Here is a 14,405-nt window from a genome sequence, read left to right as displayed (position 1 = left end):
ACAGAAATGTGCCTTTCTACCCCTTAATGATATTGTTCTTTAGCGTCCCACTCCCAGGACCTCTTTTATTCAGACCCTTTGGTCGCATGTGGCCATGGTGTGCCTTGTAAGACAGTTAGGTAAGGCTGAGGGAAAACTTGAATTACTAATGTGTATCAGAATGAGGCTGTTTAGTCTTCTGTAACTCAAGGGGTGTGGGTAGTTGGGTTAGTCATTCCCACTACTGGCAGTGGAGATTGCTAAATACTTGTTCAATCCTGATTAGCAGGTCAGGGCTAAATGCACAATTTACATAGAAGGGGATGCATTGGGCCAAGACAAGAGAGGATTTTGGAAATGGGTTAATTGAGGACTAATACAAAGCAAATCGGGTGTTCATTGTTGCATCTGGAAACTTTTGGTTTACTACACACAGGCCAGGCTCGTCCTATACACAGCCATTCACCTGGGGGTGGTAGGCCATGGAGATTTGTAGCAGGATTTTGCGAGAAGTGGCAGAGTTCTCCAGAGCTGGGAAGTGAATGAGGGTTCTGGTAGAGATGCTATCCTGGTGGATATTCAACACATTGAAATATGTGCTTCATTAGAAAATTATATAGTTTTAGAGGTGCTTAGGTAGGTTTGTTTGGAAATATATAGACGATCTTTGTACATATTAAGATGTGGGACCTATTAATAAAATTCAGGTGATAGTAAATTTATTTAAGAAAACGAAGTCTTATATCATAGTCTAGCAGGTTGCAGTGCCCACAGAGTCTTGGGAGTTAATGATGTGGAAGCTTGCTCAAGGCACTTTTGTCCAGAGAGCTCAAGTTAGGGTCAAGGTGAAGATTGCCTTGGGTTGCTTGGTGATGGCTGGGCAGCCCTAGTCCATTGGAAGCCAACCCCATTTCCCACAAGCCTGTAATGGTGGGGAGCATGACTCATGAGAAATAGTGAATGAAAATTATAAAAGTTGATGGATACAACGGACTCCTATACTATTTGCGTACTGACAGGTATTTCTTAGTCTGGAATTCCATTTCACTGTAGCCCTCTGGATAATACAAGATATTCCCTAACTCATATAATCTATTAAAATTTAATGCAGCTGTAAGGAAAAAAAGACAAGGCCATTGTAAAAGACACCGGCAATGAAATATTGAGACTGTCAGGTGTTTGTTCAAGCTAGGCAGGATAGCAAACTATGCCACAATTTTTGTTTTTTGAAGTTTTCTTTCCTTACTTTTCCTGTATCAAAAGTGTTTTTTTTTCTTTCTCATTTCAATGCTACTTTTCCCATCTAACCAAATTAATTCTGCCAAACGCATCAAACTTCTGTGACTTTAATCTAATTTCTTCTGTGCTATGAAGTATTTTTATTTTCTAAGGTTTTCTCAACAAAACCACCCCACATGTTTTGTTACCCAAATACTTACTCCTACACTGATTTTCAACCAAGAGAATTACATTGTTTTACACCATAGCAGTGTCTTTCTATAAAATGAAATCTCATCAAAAGTAAATAATTATTTCTCTTGATTTGATAAGCTATGAAGTATAAAATAACTTCTGAAACTGTATCATCTTTAGCTGTTTGCAAAAGGAAAACACGAGAAGAAAACATGGTTTGAATCTCGAGATTTTTGTAAAGCTCTGGGTGGTGATCTAGCTAGTATCAATAATAAAGAGGAACAGCAAGCAATATGGCGATTGATAGCGTAAGTGTCTTTTGTATATAATATTCCTTTTACCTATTTGATGCTCTGATGTTGAGAAAAGTCTTACATTTCTGAAATTGTTGACTCATAATGCTACCTTGAGTGGCTGTATTATATCCCAAATCCATAGGACCTTTTTTTTATCTAGTTTCACTTACGAATGCTTTAATTTTATCGATATAAATCCTGTGATGAATTACTCTAGAAAAGTACAAGACATTCAATACATGTTATTAAGTGAATAAATGAATGACTTTCTTGCAGTGCTTTATAATGATATGTTCTCAAGTGGTGGCTCCTTTTGAGGATATTCATGGGCTGTACCAAAACACACAGTTGCATACTGCTTACAGTCATTGAATCTTTTTACCTGTGTACTAATTTAGGTTTCAAAGACAACTTTCAAATTTGATTAGCTCTCATATTTGTCTCATTAGGTAACCATAGAAATCTCGTTAAGTAACCAGACTTGTTTCATCCAATAGTATGAGCTCTCTTTATGTCTTGTAAATTGCAGGGCTACCGGGACGTACCATGAACTGTTTTGGTTGGGACTTACGTATGGAAGTCCTTCAGAGGGCTTTGTTTGGAGTGACGGTTCTCCTGTGAGTAATTTGATTTGATACATTGTTTTCTCACTTTATCATGTATTTATTTTGATGTTACCCTTTGGCTTAATCCAAGTTTTTGGTGAAACGTGCTTTTATGATAGCTAGTAACATTTTTCTATGCAAAAATAAATCCAATTCTAGGATCATTATTCTGCCCCTGCCCTAATTTAGTTCTGTTCACCCAAGGTATAAGCATAACTGGCTGGATTTAAAAAATTTTTTAGAAAACTCATTTAGGTAGCTTGAATAAAATAATGCTTTCATTCTATCATGCAAAATTGGTGTGCAAGTAGTTAAACTTCTTAAAAGTTTGGTGTTTTTAAATTTTTATTTTATTTTTATTTTTTAGTGAGAGCATGGGTGGGGGAGAGGGGCAGGGGGAGAAAGACAGAGAATCTTAAGCAAGCTGAGCATGGAGCCTGATATGGGGTCTGATCTCACGACCCTGGGATTATGACCTGAGCCAGAGTCAAAAGTCAGACACTCAACCAACTGAGCCACCCAAGTGCCCCAGAAATCGAGTTTTAAACAAGTGTTGGTGAGGATGCAGAGAAAAAGGAACCCTTGTGCACTGTTGGTAGGAATGCAAACTGATACAGCCACTGTGGAAAACAGTATGGACGATCCTCAAAAAGCTAAAAATAGGGGTACCTGGGTGGCTCAGTCAGTTGAGTGTCAGACTTTGGCTCAGGTCATGATCTTGCATTTTTTGAGTTTGAGCCCCACATCAGGCTCCCTCCCGTCAGCACAGAGCCTGCTTTGGATTCTCTGTCCCCCTCTCTCTGCCCCCCCGTGGCTTGTGCTCTCCCCCAAAATAAATATTTTTTAAGAAACTTAAAAATAGAACTACCATATAATTCAGTAATTGCACTACTGGGTATTTAACCCCAAAACACAAAAACACTAATTCATAGGTGTGCCTGTACCCCTGTGTTTATTGCAGCATTATTTACAGTAGCTAAACTATGGAAGCAGCCCAAGTGCCCATCAACATTTATGTTTATTCAGCCATAAAATTCCAGAATATTATTCAGCCATAAAAACGAATGAAATCTTGCCCTCTGTAACAACATGAATGGAGCTAGAGAATATAATTCTGGCTGAAATAAGTCAGTCAGAGAAAGACAAATATCATATCATTTCACTCATATGTGGAATTCAAGAAACAAAACAAATGAGCAAAGGAAAAAAGAGAGAGGCAAATCAAGAAATGGACTCTTAACTATAGAGAACAAACTGATGGTTTCTAGAGGGGAGGGAGGTGGGTGAAATAGGTGAAGGGGATTAGGAGTGCACTTACCATGATGAGCACTGAATAATGTATAGAATTGTTGAGTCACTATATTGTATACCCAAAACAAATATAACACTGTATGTTAACTATACTGGAATTAAAATTTTAAACTTAATATAAAAAGTTGAGTGTTTTATAGCTTCTTATAGAGCAAGAGATCTGGAAACAATTTTTGAGAATCCATTAATAACCATTGGGCCTTGTCAGCCTTCCCCATTCCTAAGAATGGGGAAGTGTGAGGCTGTGACACGTGTTGGCAGTATTTAGTGGTCTGGTCATCCAAGGAAGTGATTTTGTGTAATTTCAGTTCTACCTCCTCTTATAACCCATCAGCAACTTTTCAAGGCACTTGAGTAAGGTGATTTCTTTGACAGCTCCACTGACACTTGGATTTCATATTGATATTTCTGGAAAATGCTTAGCCTAAAACTCTGTTGGGTATGATTCTACACTGAAACCTGCAAGGGGTTCTACACCCAGCCCTCCATTTATTTCCACTGTTCTTTTAGGCGGAGTTATGTAGCTTTGTTAACGGCATTTCGTAAGTCTTTTTCTTTTATTATAAAAACTAATTATATTTCTCTATCCTACCTGTAAAGAGAAAGTTTCCAACGTCACACTGAAATATTACCACTTAAGAATGGGTTAGAGATTTAGGAACACCCAATACTGACAAGTGGAGCTTTTTTGCTGTTTTTTTTCTATATAGAAATCCCACTTTCAAGGCCCTGGATCCATTCTATCTATAAGACCGAAGAAAATGTTATAATAATAGCATATTCTATTCAGCTTTGAAAGTTTCCATGTAGTGAAAGCTATTTCTTTCCAATCCATTTTCATAAACCTTGCTTTCAAAACAAAGCTATTGCAAAAAAAGTGGATGGATTAAAAAATGTTAATATACCTTCCCTTTCTTTCGTTTAGATAAATGATTGTCAATGGCCTGATTTAAATGACTTACGTAATTAATGATTGCAATGTAATGTTTCTGACATAGGTTTCATATGAAAATTGGGCTTATGGAGAACCTAATAATTATCAAAATGTTGAATACTGTGGTGAGTTGAAAGGTGACTCTGGTATGTCCTGGAATGATATTAACTGTGAACATCTTAACAACTGGATTTGCCAGATACAAAAAGGTATGGTAACCTGTCCTCTATTCTGTCTCACACTGGAGAACTAACCTCCTGATATCCCAGTGTTTTCCTTTTATTAGCAGAACCAAACAGACAAAATAACCAAATAAGGGAACTGGCAGGGGCCATCATTTCACAGGATAAGAATGAAGTCACTGAGCACAGATAAATGTTCCAAAGGAACAGAAGATCAAAAGGCCACCCGGGAATCCTGGATGACAGTCACGTCCTCTAAAATAGTTCCCACGAGCTGTGATTCTGGCTCAGGTTCTACAGGGGTGGGAGTGGGTGGGCGTTCTACTCTGTAAGTAGAGTAATGCACATGCTGTTTCTTCTTTGGTATATTCACCCTCTGACCTATGTTAGCCATCCAGTAGGTAAAAGTTTCCCAACGTCTGAATATTCTAAATGTTGATTTCTTAAATAAATATTCAACACAAAGAACAAACACCATTTTGAGGCCCTGATGCTATTATAGCCACTATGTTTATGATTGTCAAAAAGTATCAGTGCATACTTTAAGTCATGATCTGGGACTCAGAAAGTTCCACATATCCAAGTCAGGCATTGAGGTCAGAGGATCCAGGTTCTTCTGTTAAGATAAAGGAACAAACAGACCTTCCCTTGAACCACAATATACATAATCTTCCTCATTTTAAAACAGTTTGTGGAACCACATTGCCCTCTGCTGTTGGAGAACCTCGGCTACTGTCCCAACTCCACTGCTAGAGACCCTGGGTTGCTCTCGTGCTGTCTGCTTGTTTTCCTCACTCCTGCATAGATGAGTGCTTTCAAAGTTTTCAGAGTAGAGGAATAAAGAGTGGCCAGTTTTTCTTTAGAAGTCTCCTAGCTACCAATGACTACGTAAGTTTCCTTACATGTTATTAGTAACTCTGTTCTTCCAGATGTTAACTACATTAAGCCAAAAGCTGGGTAACCTGATTCCTTTTATCAGATTCCAACAAAGTCCAGATATATCATTAACTCCTTGGAAAGAAAAATATTTCATTTAACTTTTAGGATAAGATACATTTAATAAACATAATATTCTTTGGGAAAAAAACATTTTATAAGTAAATAGTGTATCTTTAATGGTTTCAAATAATGAAATTTTAAGTAAGTCCACAGCTCATTATAAGATGTGTAACTGTCACCCTAACATTTATTAAATATCTTCTACATACCAATAATGCAAATAATTTATTCTACCTCTTTACACATACTACTAACTCCTTTTAGCAGTTGACAGAGTTGAAGGTAGGCAATTTAAACCCCAGTTTGGTTTGAAACTAGGTTTTCTGATTCTAAAACTCGTGTTCCTTTCTTCCCTTTTGATGACACTATTTGTTGGGTCTGAAAAGTGTCTTCCAATTTCTAGTAGCTATTACTGTACTAATTCTCTTAGCCTTCATTCTCCTCCTCTACAACATGCTAGGGCAATTGAGGAGTAGAAGAGAGGGAGAGAAGGAAGAGCTACATTTTAAACTGTTTTGACCCACGAAAATAGGAAAATTAGAAGGAGATATGATTGAGGAAGTTCACGCACACTTTATAATCTGGTTTTCTTTTGTTTTCCAGGACAAACCCCAAAACCTGAGCCAACACCAGCTCCTCAAGACAGTAGGTGTTTCCTTATTTCGTGATCTCCACACTGATAGCCTTTTTTGGTCTTTCCTTTCCTTCACCCAGGAAGAACAGAGTTCTTAATATCTCTGAGAACCTTGTGGGAGTATGGATCCTTTCCTCCAGACAAATGCTCATAGGCACAAAAGCAAAGTATTTTAATATGCTGGCTCAAGGGCTCTTGAATCCAACCCAAGGGCCCAGGTTTTCTCTTTGGTACTCTATTAGTTCCTCAGGGCTGCTGTAACAAATTAGCACAAAGTTGGTGGCTTCAAGAAAAGTACATTTATTCCCCCTTACAGGTCTGGAGGTCAGAAACAGGAGCTCAGTTTCACTGGGCCAAAATTGGCAAGGCCATGCTTCCTCCCATGGTTCTAGGGGAGAATCTGATTCCTTGTCTTTACCAACTTCTAGAACGGCATCCCTCGAAGTTAGATTGTGTCCCCCCTCCTGCACCCTGAAAAACCAGCAATGTAGCAATCTTGCTTCTTTTGTCACATGGCTTTCTTCTTCTGTAGTCAGATCTCCCTCTTTAAGGATACTTGCGATTACATTAGGGCCCACCCAGATAATCTAGGATAATGGCTCCATCTCAAGACCCTGAATTTAATCATGATCAACCATGATTTTAATCAAGATTTTTCACTTCTTTGGGTAGATTTGTTCCTAGGTATTTTATGTGTTTTGGTGCAACTGTAAATGGGATCGATTCCTTGATTTCTCTTTCTGTTGCTTCATTATTGGTGTATAAGAATGCAACTGATTTCTCACAGCTTTCACTTATTGAACTCAGAACATCATAGGTTCAGGTATGTAAGTTGTTTGCTATGTGATCCCTTTGATGAAAGTAGCCCTGGGAGTTCTTTTACCCAATGATGATACATAGGACTTAATGGAGAAGATAGAGTTCCAGATCTGGTGCAGAGTGGATCTCTGCCCTTAGGTAATTCAGTCTGTGTTGGGCATAAATATCCTGCTTATTCTGGGCTCTCAGACTTGCTGATACCTCTGACAAAGCTACTCTGCCCTTTTTACTTTGGTGCAGCACACGTACGAGATTCTTGAATTTGTTGAGGGAAAATTCATCACCCTTTTCCGTTCCTTTTTCAGATCCGCCAGTCACCGAAGATGGGTGGGTTATCTACAAAGACTACCAGTATTACTTTAGCAAAGAAAAGGAGACCATGGACAACGCCCGAGCATTTTGCAGGAGGAACTTCGGTGATCTTGTTTCTATTCAGAGTGAAAGTAAAAAGAAGTTTCTATGGAAATATGTAAGAATACGATTAATTTCAGAATGAAACAGTGACATGTGATAAGCAAAGATAATATCCACTACTGGTACCCTGTGGTACAATTTCAAATGAGGGGCTAAATTTCAAGTTTCTCAGGTCAGGGGAAGACATGAATGCCAGAGGAGAGGTGGGTGGTGGCCATAACAGAAATGAATGACCTCATAAAAATAAGTTGAATATAATGAAAGAATAAAAAATCATTTGCTTACAAAGCTATTCCAGTGTAGTCTGACCTATCTTTATCTTTGTGGATATATTTTGGTTTGAACTTTTTAGGACATTTCCTAATATTGCACAAATAAATATATATGTGGACAAAGTCTTTCCTTAGATGCAAAGTACCAAATGGTTACTTTGTTTTAAAGAATATCTCCAACAACCTAATTACTATAGGCATTTGCTATTGCAGAAAATGACTGAAGGTATTTGCTTTATAAATTCAGGTTCATATATAGTATGCATATTTTTCTTTTTCTTTTTTAAAAAAATTTTTAATGTTTATTCATGTTTGAATGACAGAGAGACACAGAGCACAAGGAGGGGTGGGGCAGAGAGAGAGGGAGGGGGACACAGAATCTGAAGCAGGCTCTAGGCTCTGAGCTGTCAGCACAGAGCCCGATGTGGGGCTCAAACCCATGAACTGCGAGATCATGACCTAAGCCAAAGTTGGACGCTCAACTGACTGAGCCACCCAGGCACCCCTTTCTTTTTTCTTTTTTTTTTTTTTAAAGTTAATTTAAGGGATGCCTGGGTGGCTCATTCGGTGTCCAACTTTGGCTAGTGTCATGATCTCACAGTTCATGGGTTCGAGCCCCATGCTGGGCCCTGTGCTGACAGCTCAGAGCCTGGAGCCTGCTTTGGATTCTGTGTCTCCCTCTTTCTCTGCCCCTCCCTCCCCTGCTCATGCTCTGTCTCTCTGTCTCTTAAAAAGAAATAAACATTAAAAAAAAATTTTTAAGTGAAAAAAAAAAACTAGAAAAGTTTATTGAAGTAATCTCTACCCCCAATTTGGGGTGCAAACTCAGGACCCCAAGATCAAGAGTCAGTCACATGCTCTTCTGGCTGAGGCAGCCAAGTGCCCCAATATTTTTCTTTCTATTTCTATGAAAAACGTAACTTTGAATATACCACAAAATTTCTGCATGAATCCCTCCTTAGAAAGCAACCCAAATGGGCTGCCTCATTACTAAGTAGGTTTTGTTTAAGAATTTTCTTATTACATAAGTATGGATTGAACTATATGTCAACTTCCATCTTTTAGGTAAACAGGAATGATGCACAACCAGCATATTTTATTGGCTTATTGATCAGCTTGGATAAAAAGTTTATGTAAGTATATCAAAATAAAGACAACTTTGCTTCAGAGGAGGATCTGATAAACATCTCACAGTTATTTTGAGACTTTGGCTTTGCTGAACGCATTTTTAAAAATCCTGCTGAGTAGGTGATGGGCTGAAGAGGGCATATTTTGGGATGAGCACCGGGTGTTGTATGGAAACCAATTTGACAATAAATTTCATATATTAAAAAAAATAAAAAATAAAGATGTATATATATATATCTATAAAAAAAATCCTGCTGAGCTCTCAATCTAAAAAGCGTCTTAAAAAGAAAGCAAAAGAATTTCTTAAAATCCAGTTAAATATTTTGAACATCATAATTCTCAAGTAAACAATTCAAAGTCTGATTTAATCTTGCAAAACTCCACCTATTTTTGTTTTAGGATGTCATCCCATGTTAGTAAGTCACCTGCTAAGGAGATACGTGCTGCGTATATGAATACCGACTTTACCGTTAAAATTATGATTCCCACTTGGACCATCCGTGGTGCACAGAATTAAACCGCCCTTCTATGTCGCCCCACTCACTGCTTTAACAGCCCTACTTTGAAATACCCTTTCAACTGCATGAAATGCTTTCCTTTCAAAGGAATGACTGTACTGTTTTCCATTAGATACAGGGGCCAGGAAAAGCTACGAGAGGGAGGAAATTAGCACATTTTTGGGGTTTCTTTCCTTGTTCATGAATACACATGTTCTCCTAAGTTTGAAGAACAGATATGTCTTCCTGGCTCGTGTGCAGACGTGTTAGCCACATATGTTCCGCCTGACCCTTATTGCCATTTTTGAGTAAATAGAGACCCAAACTCACACTCCTTAATTTTAAAGATCAGAAATGTTTGATGCTTCTTTGGACAAGCCCCCGTTTTTGTTTTATTTATTTATTTTTTTTACATTTACTTATATTTTGAGAGACATAGAGCACAAGTGGGAGAGGGGCAGAGAGAGAAGGAGACACAGAATCAGACGCAGGCTCCAGGCTCCAAGCTGTCAGCACAGAGCCCAATGCAGGGCTCGAACTCACAAACCGTGAGATCATGACCTGAGCCGAGGTCGGACGCTTAAGCGACTGAGCCACCCAGGTGCCCCTGGACAAGCATCTGTTTTAATCATCTCTAAAATGAGAGGGTCGGATTCGATGATCTCTTGCTCTCTTCCCAGCTAACAGTCTCTGAATTTCTGTAATTCATATAAAATAAGCATTGGCCTGCATACCCTGGGAGAAACCTAGAATAAACACAAAAATCACAGAATGGGCCTTACCGAGAAAGTCTCAATGATCCGTCTCTCTCTATGGGTGGTTTTCTTTTGTGGGAATCCTGTCTAATCAGCACTGCGAGAGATATTTGCTTCTGGCTGCTTCCAGAGCAACTGGGATCTCCATTTCCTCTCTCGCTTCAAGACTAAAGGTAGCTTCTTCCAGGGAGGGAAAAGAAGACAGACTGTCCAAAGCCCTGGGTTGCCGCAGAGGAGCACAATGGCCCGGGAATCACCGGCTCCTCAGAGTTTTTCCGCTAGTCTTTCTAGAATCCTCTCTTCTGTTTGCTTCCAATCCTGTGCTCTGTGCATCTTCACTGACTCAGGTGTTCCCTCACGCTAGGCTGTAACCAGTTATCCCGATGTTGGGATTATTATTGCTAAGGGCCTGAATTTTCTCTTTCAGTTGGATGGACGGAAGCAAAGTGGATTATGTGTCTTGGGCCACAGGTGAACCAAATTTTGCAAACGACGATGAAAATTGTGTGACCATGTATTCAAATTCAGGTAGACAACATAAACACCATCTTGAATCTGCCCCATGGTGCCATGTGTCTTTTGCTACATCCCTAGCCTAAAAGTAGCAAGTTGTGCCCTTACGTCAGGCAAGAAAAGCAGAAGAAATACTTTAAGTCTCAGCGGCGTAACTGTTAGTTGGCTTAGTTGGCGAGGAGAATGTTGGCTTAGTTGGCGAGGAGAATGTGTGCTTCCCATGTGCTCTAATAAAGGACACTATCTTGTCACTTATTTTAGGAAACGTTTTTTTTTTTTTTATGTTTTGATTTGAGCAGAATATCCAGAGGGTTTATCTGTCTCCATTATCTCTCTCCACATCTTTGTCTATAAAATGAGAATAGTGACCAGAACTTGTGTGTTGTTGAGAGAATTAAAGAGATGATGTTTCTAAACCACTAAACAAATGCTTGGTATCTATAAGTTTAGATACAATTAGATAATTATCTTTAGCTGTTAATGGCTGTTTAGATAATATATCTGCAACATCAAGTTTATTCTGGGCTCATAGGAATCTCTCCATAAAGTTGAACTATTATCAGGACGCCTGAGTGGTTCAGTCATTTAAGTGTGTGACTCTTGATTTTGGCACAGGTCATGATCCCAGGGTTGTGGGATCAAGCCCCACATCAGGCTCCATGCTGAGCGGGTAGCCTGCTTAGGATTCTTTGTCTCTCTTTCTCCCTCTGCCCCTCTCTCCTGCTTGTGCTCTCTCTCTCTAAAATAAAACAACAAAATAAAATAAAATAAAGCTGAACTATTGTTAGTTTAAGTGAAAGAACAAAAGGGTATGGCATAGATCTTTCTAGTTACTTGTGTAAAAATGGTGTTGTAATCTAAGCCATTTCTGAGAATCCTTACAAAACATAAGGCATTTTATTTAAAAAAGAGTGTTTTTAAATGCAAATATGTAAATCTAATTTAGTTATTTTGTCCTCTGCCAGGGTTTTGGAATGACATTAATTGTGGTTATCCAAATGCCTTCATTTGCCAGCGGCACAACAGCAGCATCAATGCCACGGTCATTCCTACCGTGCCTGCAGTCCCAGGAGGTTGTAAGGAAGGCTGGAATTTTTACAATAACAAGGTACTAAAACAATTAGCGGTAGTCTTGGCATCGATCGATGTGGAGAGTGACAGTGCAAACTTTTCAGCTGAAAGTTAACTTCCGCTTACCTAGTCCCTTGAGAAAATTTTAGGCAAGAATAGATGAAGGTTCCTGTGTCAAATTCCCTGTGGAAATTGAGAGTATACTTGAAGGATCCAGATAGACGTGCCCTTTGTTACAAGGAAGAAAAAACACTTTGCAAGGGAAGTCCGTGGGTGATGAAACTAACTTAACCTTCTGGATCTCTGTTGGGTGATGAGAAAATTTATATTTAGCGTCGATCTGCATGAATAATTTAAATTTCTTTAGGGCAAACACTATTATCTTGACTTAGTCCCTATTTTTGTCTTCCCTCCAAGTGTTTCAAAATCTTTGGATTTGTTGAAGAAGAAAGAAAAAATTGGCAAGAGGCACGAAAAGCTTGCATAGGATTTGGGGGAAATCTGGTATCGATCCGCAGTGACAAAGAACAAGGTATGCAGACCATTGTACAATCAGTGATGCGCTTCAATATGTAACCTTTTCCCGCTGATGATAGTAAATGATATTTTGGTTTTTGACGAGGCAGGGGAGAAAACCCAAACACATATGGAGAACTATTTTTCAGTTGTAGGGAGCCTGCTGGGCATTTAACATAGAAAGTCCCTTTTGGGGCACCTGGGTGGCTTAGTCGGTTGAGCCTCTTACTCTTGATTTTAGCTCAGGTCGTGATCCCAGCGTTGTGGGATTGAGACCCGGATGAGGCTGCACACTCACCATGGAGCCTGCTTAAGATTCCCTTTCTTTCTCTCTTCCTCTACCCCTCTCCCCTGCTCTCATGCATGCTCTCTCTCTCTCTCAAATTAAAAACAAAAAAAGTCCCTTTTCATTGTTAATGACAACTCTGTGAAGTAGGTTATCATCAGCCCGTTTGTGATTGGTGTTCAGGCAGTCTGCTGGTAAGCAGGAGGGTTGGGAATCAAACTGGCTCTTCCCACTTAGATGCTATTCTTTTTCCACCAAGCCAGTTTGTTCCCCAAAGAGCCAAAGTAGAGAGTAGTTCTAGGAGTGAAATGGAAAATTGTTAAAATTAACTCCTAGAGAGTTCACTCCTAGAACTACCCCTAGAGCAGTAAATGGAAATTATAATGTTTTTTTTTATTGATGTTTATTTACTTATTTATTTATTTAAAAAACATTTTTTTAAGGTTTATTCATTTTTCAGAGACAGAGAGAGAGGGAGACAGAATCCAAAACAGGCTCCAGCCTCCAAGCTGTCAGCACAGAGCCCGATGTGGGGCCTGAACCCACAGACAGTGAGATCATGACTTGAGCTGAAGTAGGACGCCTAACCGACTGAGCCACCCAGGCGCCCCAACGTTTATTTATTTTTGAGACAGAGAGAGAGAGAGTGCGGGCAGGGGAGGGGCAGAGAGAGGGAGACACAGAGTCTGAAGCAGGCTCCAGGCCTGTCTGAATTCAGATTCTGTCTCCCTCTCTCTCTGCTCCTCCCCTGCTCACGCTCTGTCTCTCTGTCTCTGAAAAATGAATAAACCTTAAAAAAAAATTTTAAATAAATAAATAAGTAAATAAACATCAATAAAAAACATTTTAAAATGCACTAAAACTAATTTTTAGATATGAACTTTGAACAAATTGAGAAAAAATTTTTAATAAAACATGAGGATAAACAACTGCTTTGAAGAACAATGAAGGGAAAAACGCATCATATCCATAGAGCGGATTGTTAAAACTTATATTGTTGACAAGAGAAAGACACTTGACTACTTTCGCATGGTCTCTTCATGGCCACCTTACCTGAAATAGATACTAAGTTAAATAAGTGAGCCACCACTTTAAGGAGGATGCTGGCCACTGACAGGCCAGCCAGATGAAGAAACCAAATTGCTGGAGGATTTGGAAGCCACCGTAGGCAGCAAGTGAGGCATGTTTGAAAGACCTTCATCTTTCACAGCCTGAAAAAGACAGGATATGGACCCGTGTGCTTCTGGAAGGAAGATTTAACACCAATGAATGGCAACTATAAAGAAATAGGCCTAGGCTCAAAATTGGGAGGCCATTCTAAGAATTAGAACGGATTAGGGGCGTCTGGGTGGCTTCGTTGGTTGAGTGTCAGACTTTGGCTTGGGTCATGATCTCAAGGTTCGTGGGTTCGAGCCCCACATTGGGCACACTGCTTCGGATCCTCTGTCCCTCCCCTGCTCGCTCTCTCAAAAATAAATGAACATTAAAAAAAAAAAGGAACTAATTAAATGGGCTGCTTTGTGAATTCTCTAAAGGACTGTGAAAATGCTTACATTGGAAAGTTCTTATTTGGATCCTATAGACTCTAGCATATAGTGTACATATTGACTGGTACATGGCATGAAAGATGTTTAATAAATGTTTGTATGAATGAATTTCTGTGGGTTGTTAAGGGGGAGATGAGGCACTAGATAATTTCTAAGTTCCCTCTTGGTTCTGAAATCCTTTGACTTCCAAAATCATGGTACATCTCAGAAAATATAAGAAAGAAGAAAGACACA

The 14,405-nt window shown here is 39.2% G+C and overlaps 1 protein-coding gene across 1 annotated transcript in view; it reads left to right on the top strand.

Moving 5' to 3' along the window:
* MRC1 (mannose receptor C-type 1) overlaps positions 1 to 14,405 on the top strand; it is a 99,236-nt gene that overhangs the window by 62,576 nt on the left and 22,255 nt on the right. The window contains exons 13-21 of the mRNA XM_058681785.1: positions 1,573 to 1,700; positions 2,218 to 2,305; positions 4,603 to 4,747; positions 6,323 to 6,364; positions 7,478 to 7,641; positions 8,924 to 8,991; positions 10,666 to 10,766; positions 11,717 to 11,859; positions 12,240 to 12,354. Coding sequence (XP_058537768.1) covers positions 1,573 to 1,700; positions 2,218 to 2,305; positions 4,603 to 4,747; positions 6,323 to 6,364; positions 7,478 to 7,641; positions 8,924 to 8,991; positions 10,666 to 10,766; positions 11,717 to 11,859; positions 12,240 to 12,354 — 994 coding nt within the window. The remainder of the gene's footprint in view (positions 1 to 1,572; positions 1,701 to 2,217; positions 2,306 to 4,602; positions 4,748 to 6,322; positions 6,365 to 7,477; positions 7,642 to 8,923; positions 8,992 to 10,665; positions 10,767 to 11,716; positions 11,860 to 12,239; positions 12,355 to 14,405) is intronic.

This window comes from Neofelis nebulosa, chromosome 8, assembly GCF_028018385.1.
Source record: "Neofelis nebulosa isolate mNeoNeb1 chromosome 8, mNeoNeb1.pri, whole genome shotgun sequence".
In the NCBI taxonomy this organism is placed as follows: Eukaryota; Metazoa; Chordata; class Mammalia; order Carnivora; family Felidae; genus Neofelis; species Neofelis nebulosa.
This window is presented reverse-complemented; position numbering and strand designations above follow the sequence as displayed.